This window comes from Mastigoproctus giganteus, chromosome 10, assembly GCF_048544385.1.
Source record: "Mastigoproctus giganteus isolate SK-2022 chromosome 10, ASM4854438v1, whole genome shotgun sequence".
NCBI lineage: Eukaryota > Metazoa > Arthropoda > Arachnida > Uropygi > Thelyphonidae > Mastigoproctus > Mastigoproctus giganteus.
Genome location: NC_143584.1, coordinates 162,603,993 through 162,621,248, shown reverse-complemented (window position 1 = coordinate 162,621,248; position 17,256 = coordinate 162,603,993). Strand labels below are relative to the sequence as shown.

The window sequence follows — 17,256 nt, the reverse complement described above, 5'->3', positions numbered from 1 at the left end:
AACAAAATGCTTCTCTTATAGGTTCATAAATTCAACAATTCATAAATAAAAATTTCTCTACAGTGAAATATATGGTAATTCAGTCATTTGGGGGGGGGGGATTCAACTAGTTATTAATCATATGGAAACACAAATGGAAAATCATGTATGTCATTATGAAATGCATTAAAATGCATTTTAAATTTATTTGCTTTGTTTTTATGTTTTAAAAGTATTTAAATTTTTTTTGTTTGATTATACAGTACTTGCTAATAAAAAAATTTCTGCACTCTTAACATCTTTGCTCCAAAAAGCTCTGTATTTATTTAATATTTATTAATACATGTAAAAGGCCAAAATGATTATAAATGTTACTTACAAAGACATACTGACAAAAAAAAAAAAAAAAAAAAAAGAGATAAATCTTAATTAAAAGGAACCCAACATAATCAAGTATGTACACCTGTCAAAACATACAAAATTTGAAATGTGTTTCTTTTCATTTGAAAAGAAACACACTTTCCATGATGTGGAAAACCCAAAGAAGTAGCAGTAGTGCCACTCATATCTAAAAGCTGATAGATATGCATTGTCTGGTTGTTTAATAATCAAATAAAAAGAAAATAATTACAAAACACATTAATCCAAATAAAAGGTCACCTTAAATGAGACTTACTTTGGATTCTTTATATGTGGCCATTCTGAGAAAAACTAAAAAGACAAGCTTATGAACTTTCTGCAAGGAATGTTTCATTTCTGCTGTCATTTCTAACTCAGAAATATCGTAATACCTATGAAAATAAAAGACAGATAAATAACACACATATATAGAAGCGCAATAACAAATTAATATCAAAATGATTTTGCACAGGAGGTAGATAGAATAATGAACAATCTTCAAAAACAGAAAAGTCAGTCAGCATAGTATTGGGCTACCAATGTATGGTTCTAATTAGGTTTCTGTGATACTATTAGGTTGTGTCACAGAATCCACAAAGCTCTGGAACAAGGGATTTTTTACTTTTAGCAATCAAATTGCTAAAAGTAAAAATGCTGACAAGGTAAAAAAAAACACCACCTCAAAACAATGAATTATTTAATTAGCACTTTAAAATGCTAATTGATCAGTCCACAGCAATCTTTCAGCTCAAGTCTCAGCTATGAATAACCCTCTTACATAAATCCAGAGAAAGTGAAGCAAACTTAGATGGTATGGGCATATAGAAACAATGGGAAAAAGAGATATTTGAAAAGAGAGAGATTTTAACACAGAGTAAGATCAAAGGAAAGTACCAGCACTCCTCAACTTACGTACTTAATTTTTTTTTTTTTTTTTTCAGTACGTAAGTCTGTTTAGAATGCAAGTCCAACTTTGGTCTTGTAGACACTAAACACATGTACAGTACAGTACAGTACAACTAACTGAGATTATAACCCCCAACAAACTTCACCAGGCTGTATGCACAGTATTGTTTACAAAATTTTACAATTTGTAACGGAGTTAAATGAGGCCGAAAAAACACACAATGAATAATAATGTAGAGTACAGTATTTATTCAAAAATAATTTATTCTAATATCTGGAAACAGTACTGTATAGCATATAAACAAGGTACAATATACAAGAACAAAAATAAACAAGAGTTTAATTTGCTCACATTATTGTCGGTGTCATGCAGATGGAGGATCATAAATTTTCAATGACAATGATTCTGGTTATCTGGGAGTAGACTGACTGGTTGTGGTACCACCTGTGGATGCCATATGTTCACTTCCAGTTTCGTGAAAAACTGATGGATTTTAAACTGCAGTTTTCTTCTTCTCTTCATAGATTAGTTTGTAGCAGGAATGGTACTGTTTACACCTGCTGACACTTTGGTTAACCTCTCAATGTTAGGATCTTGAACCTCGAAAGATGATAGTGCTTTATCTATTAAAGAAAAAGCTTCAGCTAGCTGCTTGCAGGTGAAATTTTTTTCAACAACTTCTTCCTCTTAAGTGGCCTCCTGCGGTGTCTATTTTTCAAGTTTGATGAGATCCTTGTTGGTCAGCTCCTGAGAGTGGCTTTCCAACATTGGTAAGCACACTTACATACTTCATCTCGAGATCCAACTGTTTTCCGAACTCCACTCTACCTCTTCAAATGTACGAAAGTCATGAGCAAATTGTGGGATGAGTTTCTAATAGATTCCATTCATATCTGATAATATTATCTCATGCCAGGCAGCATCTATATTCTTGATTGGGTTGTAGATGTCATATTTCATTCCACTTAAGGCTTCCTTAAAAGTTCTTCTTGTGTAATAAGCCTTAAATGTAGCAACAACCCTCTGATCCATTGGCTGTAAGAGGGAGATGGTATTAGGAGGCAGGTACACCATTTTACCATAGAATGAAAATCTATGGTAAAATCATCCAGGTGAGGTGGATGGCCAGAAGCAATGTCCAGTACTAACAGGATCTTGAATGGAAGGTTGTTTTCAGCAAGTACTTTTCTACTTGCAGTATGACATGTTTGTAGAACCATTCCTTGAAGATTTCTAGAGTAACCCAGGCCTTAAAGTTAGACATCCAAATGACTAGAAGTGAAGCTTTGATAATGCCTTTGCATGCAAACGCCCTTGGATTTATTGCATGGTACACTAACAGTAGTTTCAGTTTGAAGTCACCAGCAGCATTTCTCCCCAGCAGCAGGGTTAGCCGGTCCTTTGTTGCCTTGTACCCGGGCATTTTCTTTTCCTCCTTCATAATATACGTGCGATCAGGTATTTTTTCCCAAAACAAGCCAAGGTCATCTACATTAAAGATCTGTTCTGGCTTGTAATCCTCATTAACAATAATGTTCCACAAGGACTCTGGATATTGTTTGGCAGCTTCCTCATCACTGCCGCACTACTCACTTTAATGTGCATCAGATTTGTTTGTGCCTTGAAGTGTTTGAACCATCTATGACTTGCATTAAAGGTCTCTTCAGCAGCACTCTCACTATGTTTACTCATGTCTTCAAATAAACTTCTTGAATGAGCTGTACGCTACAAGGGATTCGTTTTTGTTGCTTATCTTTCATACTTAAAAGTTTCTCCATTTCTTCAATTACTGGACTTCTTTTCTTACTTATTGTCAGCTGCATTGGCATAGAATGCTTTACATGTTCAAGAATTTGCTTTTTGTCCTGGAAAATTGTGTTCGTGGTAGAGCTGTTAAAGGCTCTACTGTTAACACAACTCAAGTCAAATACACGTGCTACATCAGCCTGCTTTTCACCCTTTTCCACTCATTTTATAATGTCTAGTTTCATTTCCACTGTAATAGACTGCTGCTTACCACTGCTCTCACTTCCTTTTCACTTTGGGGCCATGTTAGGGAAATAACATATTTTGTAACAGAAAAAATGCTGCTCCTACTCTGAACAAAGAACAAAAAACTGAGGGATCAGGAACAGACAAGCAGTGGGTGACGCGGCAACTGACGCAGTGGACCCCCACTTTACGATTGGTTCACTGTATGATCAAATCACTTTACGGTGGACTTTCCATAATAAAATACCATTCACTATACAATATGCAGTAAGTGCCAGTCATTGTGATCATGTTTGTGAATTGAATTTTAATTCTATTAAACAGAGATTATAATAAGTGAAAATAGGAGGAATATTAACCACAGACTATAAAAGTAAAGACAAAGTAAAAATTTACACATTATTACCTTACCAATTAACAAAATTAAATGATATGTGAAAATTGGAAGAATGTTTCCCACAGGTTAGCAAAATAAAAATAAAGTTACGCTTATGTACATAGCTTAATTAATACCGTAATATGTACATAACAACTAATTGATATTTCTGTTCACCGACATTTTTTTTGGGTTGTAAAATTTAAATCAATAAAAGAGATAAGCAATCAATAACAAAGAACATGGCATGCACAAACTGCAACTAACACAATATGTGCAAGTGAGATACAGAGTAACAAGTTAGAAAGTTTAAAAAATAGAAATGAAGAGAAGATTCTGAAAATTTATTTATGTTTTTTATACGATTGAAGATTTCAGTGAAAGGGAAACACATTTCACTATAATAATGTAAAAACACCCACAGAATTCCAGTTATTGGTATTAACGCAAATGCAATAAGATCGAGTTTACTATCTGTTTATAATAGACTGCACTAACAGAAAAAACCCAATAAACCAGAAACTGCAAATTGTTTTATTATTTTATGGTAGTGACCTCCAGAAATGGGAAATGTGCTTTAGAAAATATCACGAATGCATTCAAAACTGATTCTTATAACCAAACATGGCAATAAACGATGAAAGTGTAGTGCATTTTAATGGTTTGGATTGGTTTTTTGAAATTTGATTCTATAAAGTGGCTGATTCTAGTGATCATGTTAACTGGCACCTACTTATTTCACTTTACGACGGGCTTACAATTGTCTCCAACTGGACAGCATAGCCTTCCTCTCAGCCAGCAGCAGCATTTGTAAACGTGTTGAGCACAAGTTTTGTTTTTGCGTCCTTTAGTTAAAAGTATTTTTGTGTTCTGCTTATTTGACATAAATTTACATAAAACTAATACAATTTCCATTATAAAAATGACCTTTTAGAGAGATAAATAGCTTAGAGAGATAAATAGTGAAAATTTCAACTTCCGAAGTGTTTGGAATGAATTACCAAAAAACAATGTGTTATTGGGTTCACATTACAATATTTTCACAATTTGATGGTGTCTCTGGAATGGACTGATATTGTAAAGCAGGGATCCACTGTACACAGCAGCTGATTTTAGTACTTTGTGCTTGTGGTTCAAAATTGCCAATATATTTTTGATATACAGTATTTTTTATTAATTTTGAGAAGCTTTGTATGTAAGTCGTTTGTATGTAAGTAGAGGAGTGCCTGTAGATTGATGTCAAGAAAGCATTAGAAATATGGCTTACTCTGACCAGAGTTACAGTTCTTACAGGAGAGCATGGAGAAAAACAGTGAACGGGAAGCTGATAGTAGTCCACATGGATTGATTTGTACTATCATAGTAACCTGTATGCCCACCGAATATAATATATTTGAATGATGCTTAATGCTTTTGTGAGTGAGTTTCCCAGATATGTATGGAAGGTAGACAGTAAATTTCTGTCTGACAGTGGCGGACTGCATAGAGCGAGTTTTTCATAGAAATTAAGTTCCATAAAAATAAAAACTTTGTACATAAATGTCTTTAAATATTAATATATTCTTATATTTGACTTTATTTGCCCAAAATTAGAGTGAAATTGTCAAAAATAAAAAGCCAAAATTATCAAAACAACTCATAAATTATTTGAAGCGACCTTCAAAACAGACCTAATGAATGTGTGAAAGGGTTAATTGTAATGCAATACAAATTTCAGTTTATTTATAGTAGTGGTTTTAATTTTAAACATCATGCACTCTTGAAATAATTTCATACGTGAAATTTGTACACTTATATAGCGGTGCCTCTGTAGCCAGGTGGGCAGGAGCAGCAGTGCATAGCACATGCTTCTTGATTAGACCGGGGTTCAAGCCTGTGCCCACCAAATACGGCGGATGCGGAAAGGTCAGGGAATGACTACCGCATATCCCCGGAGCAATATGGCCTTAGTTGCTAATGCTCCTAAAAACCAAATAACAAACAAACAAAAACACTTATATAGCTCACACGAGCAGCAATGGTTATTATTGGTAAGACTGTATAGCAATACATATCTGTTATCTTAGCAATGTGCACAGCCTCACAGAAATCTCACTTAAGAAAATAAATAAAAAATATTTTCATGCGAATACTTGCTAATAAAATTAATTCAAGAGAAATCTGGTTTATGACAGAAGGATCTAATGTACAGCTTCCAACTCTTGACTTAAAAAAAGCTGGAGGTCAGTTAATTGTAAGTAAGGAGAAAAACAGATTTTTTGGGCCAAAACATTAAAGATTTTTCAGAAAAAGCAGGAAGAGTTTTTTTAAAGTCCATATGTACTAGAAATTAAATTTCACCGACAATATAAATATACATTTTATATTAAAATACAAATACAGGATGTGTTTATTAGTATAGTATGCTTTCAAACATTAGCTTACCGAAGGTTTCTCTGTCTGTGGATTTTGGTTTTGGATTTTCTGTTAGACAAGTGATTTTGAATGCTTTAAGAAAGATACTGTTGAGACTTTGTCCTGTTCAGAAATGTTGAATCAAAGTTTCATTCATAATAGTGGCCCTGACTTGTCTATCAAGAGCATTTCCAAAGCTTCACCAGAAAGAAAAGAACAATTCAGTTTCTGTTTTTCTCACCTGAGCGAATATTATCACACTTGGTATTATTATAAAGAATTATTAAAATGCCAAGCATGGCAGAGTAATTTGTTATATTTCAAAAATTTCCTGAAACAAAAATTTGCACTATTGAAAATTGACAGAATTTTTTTTTTTAAATTCCAATTTTAATGCAGTTTTACTAATTTTTTTTTGTAAAAAAGAATACAGAGAAACTCTTTGTAACTATATTATGATGGTGAGAAGGACAAGGTCACAAACTGAGTAAAAAAGATGGATTCTCCATCAAAATGCTGGAGAGTTGGCACCTATGCTATTGCAAAAATGAAGACTTTAAAATACATCTACAAACAAAACACAAACAAAATTTTAATGCAAAAGCAATGAATGTTAACAACAATAATGCAGTTACAAACCACGGGAAGGAATGAGGCTGATGAAAACAATTATAAATGTCTCTGCTGAAAACTGAGCAAATAACTAATTCAGACATGGATGACAGGATGTGATGACACTGGCAACTTGTAAAATCTTCCTGACAGGTTGCATCATACGGCAACACTAAAACTGATGATACTGTAGACTGATTAACCTACACAAGCACTGATGTGAACTTCATTCTTGAAGTCAATAAGCTACATTATTCTCTACAATATGTATTTGAATTGAAGAAAATTAACTCCTTATTAAGAGCTGGACATTCATTTCAACAAACTTTAACAATTTTTTAAACAGAATTCTATCCATTATACATATCAACATCCCTTGAAACAAGACCCTTTGAAAGGGTAAAAATTTGTATTAGGAGGATTTTGTTTTTTAACCTCTTAGAAATGGAAACAAAGGTTCTAAGAGGAAGTTTTGCTTCTCGGTTTTCCGGATTTTATTTACTTTCATATGACAGCTCTGGACACTCTGCAAACTGGTCTGTGAAATCATGGCACCAAATTGGATTAATTGTTGGTGCATTACTATTTGTAATGCACCAACAATTATAATCCAATCTAGAACTTTCTCCCTTTCATTTGGGAATATCATGTACCTATTCTTTTCAAGAATTAGAGATTTCTAATGCTTTGGCCTCTATTTATACACCATGGCTTTTGACCAGCATTTATATGCCACAGACAAATTAAACTGAATCTATTTCAAGAGAGAGAGAGAGAGAGAGAGAGAACTGTGAAATTCCTACTTTGAATAAGGTGATTCATTTTGTGCAGAAAATATTTATGCAAACTTTTCTAACACATTTCTTAAACAACTTCGACAGTTAATCATAACTGTCCAAGTTGTTTAAGAATTGTTATTCTTTGTTTTTTAATAGCATTGGAAGTCATCTATGTATAAAATACAGCTATTGTATTATATTAATGGCATCTATAATCATTGATCCTTTATATATATATATATTTTTTTACCTTCTCTTAAATTTTAATGCAAATTAAAATTTACACTTGATATATCTTCTGAAAACCAGTACTACTTGGAGTGGTTAAAATTGTATTTCTAGTATTGCTAGCAGAAATTAAGAATTTTCTACTGTTCACTGAAATCTCCAGGATTATGAGACAAGTTGATTTGATTATCAGTAGTGATTCTTCATGCATTAAGAATCTGCAGGTAAATGAACCACTAGGTGGCAGTGATCACAGTGTGCTGAAGTGGGATTTACTCAAAGAGGTAACTACCATTAGGGGTAAAGGGAAGGGTTATTGCTTTTGTAAAGGCGACTACGATGGACTGAGACAGTATTTAAATTCTATACAGTGGGACCAACTGATGATGTTACCAACAGCAAATTCAAAATGGGAAGCATTCAAAGAACTTATCTTGGAAGCTACTAGGCTTTACATACCAATTAAGAAATATTGTTCAAGGTTTAGGCCTAAGTGGATGTCAGATGAACTAATGAGACATATGGCAGAGAAGAAAAATGCATGGGATACATACAAATTAACACGTGACACAGAAGCCCTATGATAGATACGAGTTGATCTGTAACCAAGTTACAAAGGAGGTTAGGCAGGCGAAGGCAGATTACGAGAAATCTTTGGCAAGGGATGCAAAGAAAAACAGCAAACAGTTCTTTAATTATGTAAACTCTAGAAGGAAGGGGATGAATCAGATTGGTCCACTTGATATTGATGGGTCAACTGTTGATGATCCTGCTCAGGTAGCTAACAAACTGAATGAATATTTTGCATCGACATTCACACATGACGAGTTATTCAGGGAGGGGAATGCCAGAGGTGTATTCAACTCTGGCAGTAAGCTAGATAATCTTGTAATAACTGAGAGTAAAGTGGAGGAGAAATTGTTGAAGATAAATACAAGAAAGGCACCTGGGGTGGATGGGATCTATCCAGTTATATTAAAGGAAGCAGCAAAGGAAGTAAGCAAACCCTTAGCCATAATTATGAGAGCTTCCTTGGACTCAGGGGAAGTACCCATGGACTGGACATGTACAAATGTGACCCCAATTCACAAAGGAGGATCAAAGGGCGACACAAGTAATTATAGACCTGTGAGTTTAACTTCTGTTCCTGGAAAATTAATGGAGGCACTGGTCAAGGAAGCACTGCAGGATCATCTAGACAAGACTTCAGTTATAGCTCAGACACAGCATGGTTTTGTTAAGGGAAAGTCTTGCCTGACCAATTTGATTGGATACTATGATGCAGTCACAAAAGAACTGGATGCAGGGAATAACTTTGATATTATATACTTGGATCTTAGAAAGGCTTTTGATACTGTTGCACATGGAAGACTGCTGCACAAATTGGAGCAGTGTGGCATTGGAGGCAAATTGCTGCTATGGATAAAGGGGTGGTTGAGGGGGAGAAGACAGAGTGGTAATCAATGGACATTGCTCATCGTGGACTAATGTTATTAGTGGAGTCCCTCAGGGTTCAGTATTGGGTCCATTATTGTTTTCTGTATTTATAAATGATATTGATGATGATATATCAAGCTTAACGTCCAAGTTTGCAGACGATACAAAGGTTGGCAGGGTTGTCAAGGACACTGCTGACACTATGCTACTGCAACAGGATCTAGAAAGGTTGAGCAGATGGGCTGAGAGGTGGCAACTGAAGTTTAACATTGACAAATGTAAAGTACTACATATGGGAAACAGCAACCCCAGAGCAACATATCAACTCTGTGGTACTACAATGACAGTAGTAGAGAATGAAAGGGACCTGGGGGTGGTTGTGCAGGCAGATATGAAGTATTCTGAGCAGTGCAGACGGGCTGCAAGAGTAGCTCATGGTGTATTGTCGATGATATATTGGAATTTTTCTAGCAGGGATAAGGAGATGATTATTCCCTTGTATAAGGCAATGGTCAGACAGCACCTAGAGTACTGTATACAGGTCTGGAGGCCTAATTTCAAGAAGGATGTAGAGATGCTGGAACGAGTACAGAGAAGGGCAACAAGATTAGTGAATGGAACAAAGGGGTGCTCTTACGAAGAAAGGCTTACGTTTTGCAAATTACAGTGTCTGGAGACTAGGCACCGGCAAGGTGATCTGATAGAGGTGTATAAAGCGTTGAATGGTTTGAGCATGCTCAATGCTGATGGGATTCTTCCTCTTGCTCAGAATAATCACCTGAGAGGGCATAAATTCAAATTGAGGAAAGACAGATGTAGGATAGATGTGAGGAAATTTGCCTTTAGCCAGCGGGTGGTTGGTTGCTGGAATAGACTTCCATCCCTTGTCGTGAAAGTTGATAGCCTAAATAAGTTTAAGGCTCAGCTGGACAGGTATTTCGAACAAACAGAGGGGTGAAGTGGAAGTGGTTATTTTTTATTTATTTATTTATTTATTTTTTTTTTTTTTGGCTGATGCTGCATAAGCTTGCTTTCTTGCATCAAATGCCTCTACTAATGCTAATGCTAAAGTATTTATTTTTTAAATTCTTAGAATTATAAATAGTACCAGAGCTTATTTTAAAGTGTTCTTTTATAGTTTTTAAAATTTGTAATAGTTTTGGTATTATTATTATTATTGATTTAATATAATAATGAATATGAAATATTAAGAGCCAGGAAGGATAGCATGGCTCAAGCAGTAAGAACAGCATTACTCAGAGAAAAACGGCCACTGGCAGCCTGCTTGTGAGCTTAAATTGTCTCAAAAATATTTTAATAGGGAGATGAAGCCCAGAAGAGTATTATAAATACAAGAATGGTGAATTGAAATTTATATGAAATGAACTTTAAAAAAGTGTAAAAATCTACAAATTTATAACTATATAAAATTATAACTTACCTTGGAGCATCTGAAAGGTATGATTCTAAACATTTATGGACTTCTTCATAGTAAACTACCTGGGACCAGAACCTATATATTATGATTGAAATAAAGCATTCAGGAGTGGAAACGTTTATGAAACTTTTATATAAATAATATAATATTGCAATCCTTATTCTATTTTGACTCTTATGAAAAGATTAACTATATAATATCGGTGTAAATACACCATAGTTAACCCATAGATTTGAGCTACGATTGTAGCGTAGAAGGCATCGTTTTAATTGTATCTCATAATGTGGTTGCCTTCACAACAAGATAGCTACTATTGAATTACTTCAAATAAATAATGCTTCTCTAGTAGAGAAGACTACTGTTATTTATTTACAGCGTACCACCACCCAGACGATCGTTTCGAAGCTTATTGGCTTCGTCATCAGTGGGCGGGTAGGTAATACAACAAGCCATCTCAGTTGCGAAGTTATATCCACATTATGAGAGATGCCAGAAGGGTGTGGTGGTAATGTATTTGGAAAATTAAATGCACTAGGCATAATCCTTATGGGTTTTGATAATTAACTATATAATATCGGTGTAAATACACCATAGTTAACCCATAGATTTGAGCTACGATTGTAGCGTAGAAGGCATCGTTTTAATTGTATCTCATAATGTGGTTGCCTTCACAACAAGATAGCTACTATTGAATTACTTCAAATAAATAACGCTTCTCTAGTAGAGAAGACTACTGTTATTTATTTTCAGCGTACCACCACCCGGACGATCGTTTCGAAGCTTATTGGCTTCGTCGTCAGTGGGCGGGTAGGTAATACAACAAGCCATCTCAGTTGCGAAGTTATATCCACATTATGAGAGATGCCAGAAGGGCCTTCTACGATGCCTTCTACGCTACAATCGTAGCTCAAATCTATGGGTTAACTATGGTGTATTTACACCGATATTATATAGTTAATTATCAAAACCCATAAGGATTATGCCTAGTGCATTTAATTTTCCAAATACATTACCACCACACCCTTCTGGCATCTCTCATAATGTGGATATAACTTCGCAACTGAGATGGCTTGTTGTATTACCAACCCGCCCACTGATGACGAAGCCAATAAGCTTCGAAACAATCGTCTGGGTGGTGGTACGCTGTAAATAAATAACAGTAGTCTTCTCTACTAGAGAAGCATTATTTATTTGAAGTAATTCAATAGTAGCTATCTTGTTGTGAAGGCAACCACATTATGAGATACAATTAAAACGATGCCTTCTACGCTACAATCGTAGCTCAAATCTATGGGTTAACTATGGTGTATTTACACCGATATTATATAGTTAATTATCAAAACCCATAAGGATTATGCCTAATGCATTTAATTTTCCGAAAAGATTAACAGAACACTTAACAGAATGCAAAAAATGCAATCACAGATTAAATTATTTTTCATCTTGCTTCAATATCATGTGCCTTAACCCTCACTGGGTGACTCACAGGATTTTCTCAAGGGAAAAATTTTAATATAATAATTATATTGAATTTTGTATAATAATTAAAATAATAAATTTAAGCAATAATAAAGGGATGAGTTATTCTAATACTTGAGTTTCAAATACAGGTAAGAAAAATAGTGAAAATGCTAATAAACACAGTATGATACAGAATTGCATTATTTATTAACCCTATGGAGGTTTGATCAATATTTCAATAAATGAATTGCATAAATAAACATTGAAATACACATGGTTTTTAATAAATTACTGAAATCTCTTCCTTTAGTTTTTATATATTTTTTTATCCATAAAATGTAGAACTCTATAGTGCAACACAGATAATATCACCATCAATCAAGATACCATATGTTCTGGCATTTGTCTGCCTACTTCTATTTTTCCTTTCAAGTTTGTGCTTAATCATGTATTCACCACCCCCCACAGCCATTTTTTCCATCTCAAGTAGTGGTGTATTACAGTAAAATTTGCATTAGAACCTATCTACAAGGAGTGGCACAAAAGTAATGCCTCCTATTTTTCAACTCAGAAAATTTAATTCCTACAACTATGCCTTTTACACCAATTAATCCTCAATCATTAAAAAACACACTTATTTTTCTACAAAGTCACCATCATTTTCTATGTACTTCTGCCATCTCTGAGTCAGAAGCTGTATTCCAATTCTGTAAAAGTCCTTACTCTTGCTCCAGTGGGCTTTGCGAACACTATGCTTGAATTGGTTGTTTTCCACAAAATGGGTTCCACAGAGTGCATCCTTCAGCGGGCCAAAGAGGTGATAGTCAGAAGGTGCAAGATCCGGGCTATGAGAGGAGTAAGGAAGAACAGTGCACCCAAGTTTTGCAATGGCTTCTTTGTAGTCATGTGTCACCATTTTTGGGACCACAATTTTTGGTGGTCCAAAAAATGGTTGTACCCTAGTTCCTTTATGATGGTTATCACAGCAGGTTTCTCTATATACCTACTGCATCACACAATTCGAGAGTTGTGATCTGGCAGTCCTCTTTGATCAGCATGTTGATCTGGCTCTTGTTGTCTGCTGTCACTGACGTTACTGGCTGGCCGCTTCGGGGCTTGTCAACAATGCCACCTTCCCCATTCTTTAAAGTGTCTTACCCAATGTCTAACTGTACTCATATATACAGTATTGTCACCATAAACATTTTTTAGATGAGTATGGATTTCGATAGACATTACTTCTTCCTTGGTAAGAAATTCAATCACCACTCTTTGTTTGATACGTATATTTGTACCAGCCACCATTTTGAACTATCCGTGTACTGCACTTATAAGACTGATTACAGCTCTGCTCAGTATGGTGGAACTAGAGACCTCTAGCGACCACTCAGTGACACGCAAAATGATCGACGGTGTCACATTTGAAATCAAAAAATTAGGAGGCAATTACTTTCATATTGATCCTCATACTTTGTAATTCAAGTATTTCACTTCACATCGTAACATATTATCATACTGTACTATAAAGAAAGTGATAAGCATACACAGTACTACTTATGTAGACGGTCACAAAACCACAACTTACAGGCATAGATGACATGATATTGTTCTAACTGATGTTATATGTGTACATGGGAGGCTTTTATTATGTAACCATTCCTTGTTGCTTGTTTATCAATGCAATGCAAATTTGTTCCTTTATTAACAATGTCTCAATGTGGAAGTGTATTTACCATAAAAATTGGCAAATCTGTAAGTTTTCTTTTCAAAAACTCAAAATGTAAATATGCACGATTTGCCAATTTTGACCAAACAGTACACAAAAACCATAAGAAAAACTGCACTGCATGATTAAGACAGTGAGAAATTGATCTTATTACTTTCCCATCATATGTAGGTCATTATCAGGTGACCTCAAATTCTACTAACCAGAAAACCATCCTATGATTGGTAATACAGAAAACAGCAAATCAACTTAAATAAGAATTAAATGAGGAAACACAAAGGAAGAGATGAAATTAGGTAATCTTCCCTTGTATGTGTGCAAGTACAGCAGACTCTCGATTTACCGGGATCAGATTAACCGGGACACTTCACGATTCCAAATTAAAAAAAATAAAAAAATAAAAAATAAACCAGAAATCATAAAATTCAAGTAATAAATAGAATAGGTATAAACAATGTTTTGCAAGTCATAAGTAAATAAATGACAAGAAGCGGCATTATAAGTTGTCATTGGGAGATTAGTGTACCTATTATCTTGCAACCCCCACTGTCTTCACACCCACCGCTCAAAAAAAGAAAGAGAAAAAAAGAGACCAAATGTTTAGTTTGTTTTAGTGCATCGCGTCGATTGTTGTGCTCTGTCGCACCACAAAAGGACAAATTTTGTTTCGTTATGTATGTCAGAAAGGTTGAAATTTTTTTTTTTTATACTACTTAAAAAAAAAAAATTTTTTTTTTTTTCGTTTAGAAATCGCGAAAATGGGCAAACGCAAGAGCTGTGCTTTCAATTAAAGAAAAACTTGAAATTATTCCAAAGTTTGAAAATGGTGCATCTGTTAAATCTCTAAAGAACCACTGTAATGTTGGTGACCAAACCATATACGACATTGTAAAAAATAAAGGGAAGCATCGTATTGGACATGCGGGTAGTGCGTGGTAAGTTTTTTTTCATTTTTTCTATCTATTGCCATACTTTTTACGTAGTTTGCTGAACATTTTTCAATACAGTGTCCCCAATTTATGTAGCTTCGGACTTATGTTACGTTATTTATATATTTTTTTGTATGACCAAAGATTTCAGTGAAGGGGACACACATTTCACTATAATAACGTAAAAAACCCACAGAATTCCAGCTATCAGTATTATCACTAATTCAATAAGATCGAGTTTACTACCTGTTTATAATGAATTGCACTAACAGAAAAGCCCAATAAACCAGAAAGTGCAAATTGTTTTTATTGTTTTATGGCACTGACCTCCAGAAATGTGCTTTAGTAAAATGTGAGCTTGCGTGGAGTGATAATAATGAGTTTTTGCCTTAACCCTGTAAAGTTAGTTCTTTACATAAAATTTTCATTTTGACCGTTATCACGGTGCTGACTAAGAGAATAAGTGACAGCAGTACTAGTAAATCTATAAAGAAAAGGAAAGCAATTGAGTTGGATCAGAAAATTAAAATAATAAGGATGTATGAAAATGGCCAAACATTAATAACATGTATCACACAGAATTCAGATTTGTCAGTGGCAACGATAAACACAATAAAGGAGAAAGACAATACGAGAAGCGGTCAGCACCAATGAAAATCAACTATAATAATAACCAAGGCTACGAAATACATATCAGTTTTTACAGTTCAATAACATGCATTTTTTCTTCCTTTTATGTTTTCTTTTCTTATGTGCCACTCCAGTTACTTCACCACTGTCCTCAGATAAGTTTTTAATTGAACTAATTAAAAATATATAACTATTTTTCTTCATTCTTCTGAGGATATTATGTGGTTTTTGTAATTTTGGCAGATCGGGGATATAGTAGCAATATTTTATTAGTCATTCCCGAGTTATGTGAAACTCAACTTATGTAAGAAGTACTGGAATGTATCTCTTACGTATGTCAGGAACTTATTGTATTTTTGGATTAACCGGGAAATCGATTATCCGAGAATATTTTTTTACCATCTATTTCAGAAAATCGAGAGTCTACTGTATATGAAAAGAAAAAAATTTCAATAAATATTCTATCATAAGTGCATTATAAATTTTAGTATTATAGCAGAATTTCATTGATACAAAAGTTCAGAGGGCCAAAATTTTCAGCTTTTGTAATAATAAGGTTTTTAAAATTTGGCCATTTTTAAATGGTACATATCTATTAATATTAATGTATTCTTTTTCTAACAATAATAAGAATATTTTGTTTACATTTTATAAGAGAAGCCACAAGAAAAGAAAAAATAATTGAAATGAAAATATATGGCTAAAGTAAAAAACGCCAACACGAGAACCATGGGAAACTTTTACCGGTCAAAAGCATTTCCCTGTAGCACAGCTTCTCCCTGCATTCTCGGTAAACATATGGTGCATGTTATTGGTAGTGGCAGTAGAAGTCGATAATGATATATTGATTAGTTTTTTCTTATTATTAAAAGCAGATTACCAGAGTTCATGAGTGGGCTGAAATTTACTTATAGGTACACCCTCCAGACTGCCTCAGTCTTAGGGTGTTTATCCCCTCTTCCCACTGTTTTAAACTGATACGAAAATGAATTCTACAGACGGTGTGTGTTATCGGGTAGTTGCAGTAGAAGTCATTTTCCTATCAGTAAGTGGGAAAGGGGAATAAAATCTTAAGACTGAGGCAATCTGGAGGGTGTACCCATAAGTAAATTTCAGATGTGAAGGCATTCCACTCATGAACTCCGATAATCTGCTTTTAATAATGAGAAAAAACTAATCAATACATCGTTATTGACTTCTACTGCCATTACCGATAACACACACCATCTGTTTACTGAGAATGCAGGGAGATGCTGCTGTACTAGGAAAAGTGTTTGACTGCTAAAAGTTTCCCGAAGTTTCCGGTGGTTCTCGTGTTAGCTTTCTTTACCTTCGCCAAATATATAATTAGTATTACATAAACTACTGTGATTAGTATTAATAATAAAATAAACATGAAACCAATTAACTCTTTAATAAATTGATTTAATGAAAGGATTCAATTTCATTTGCACAATTTGCCTTACCTGTATTCTTAATTCTTAAGTAGAGCACAGTTCATTTTGCATGGTGATCAGCAGCTCTTCTGACATCGGCATTGGTGTTCCCATCCCATCACATTCATTTTCTGGACAATGTTATTCAATATTCTTAACAAAGCCATTCTTTGTAAAGCAGTTGATGTAAAGTTTTTAAAGCAATACCGTCCCAGAAAATAACATATATCAAAGATGTTCCACTCTGGCTACAGATTGTTCCCTCCTCCTATGTTGAGGACCAAGTACTTTATCAGACAGTCTTTATATGCTCTCTTGAGGTTATAATAATATTTTGATCCAGTTGCTGCAGTGCAGTAACTGAATCAAAACTGTACCTAATTGTGATTGAAAAAATTTCCAATCACAAATGGGTGCAATTTTACACTGCCATCTATATTGCAGCATAACAGAACAGTAATACTTTTTTTCACTTAATTTTCCATCATTGCAAGATTACTTTGAACAGAAAATGTTTCTTTTGGGGGATGGGG

At 34.4% G+C, this 17,256-nt stretch overlaps 1 protein-coding gene across 1 annotated transcript in view; it reads right to left on the bottom strand.

The window, feature by feature from the left end:
• The window catches only part of LOC150079438 (activating signal cointegrator 1 complex subunit 2), a 167,230-nt gene that overhangs the window by 123,365 nt on the left and 26,609 nt on the right, over positions 1 to 17,256 (bottom strand). Inside the window, exons 4-5 of the mRNA XM_090383069.1 lie at positions 10,545 to 10,616; positions 656 to 770 (exon numbers count right to left, since the gene is read on the bottom strand). Of these exons, the coding sequence (XP_090239195.1) occupies positions 656 to 770; positions 10,545 to 10,616 (187 nt within the window). The remainder of the gene's footprint in view (positions 1 to 655; positions 771 to 10,544; positions 10,617 to 17,256) is intronic.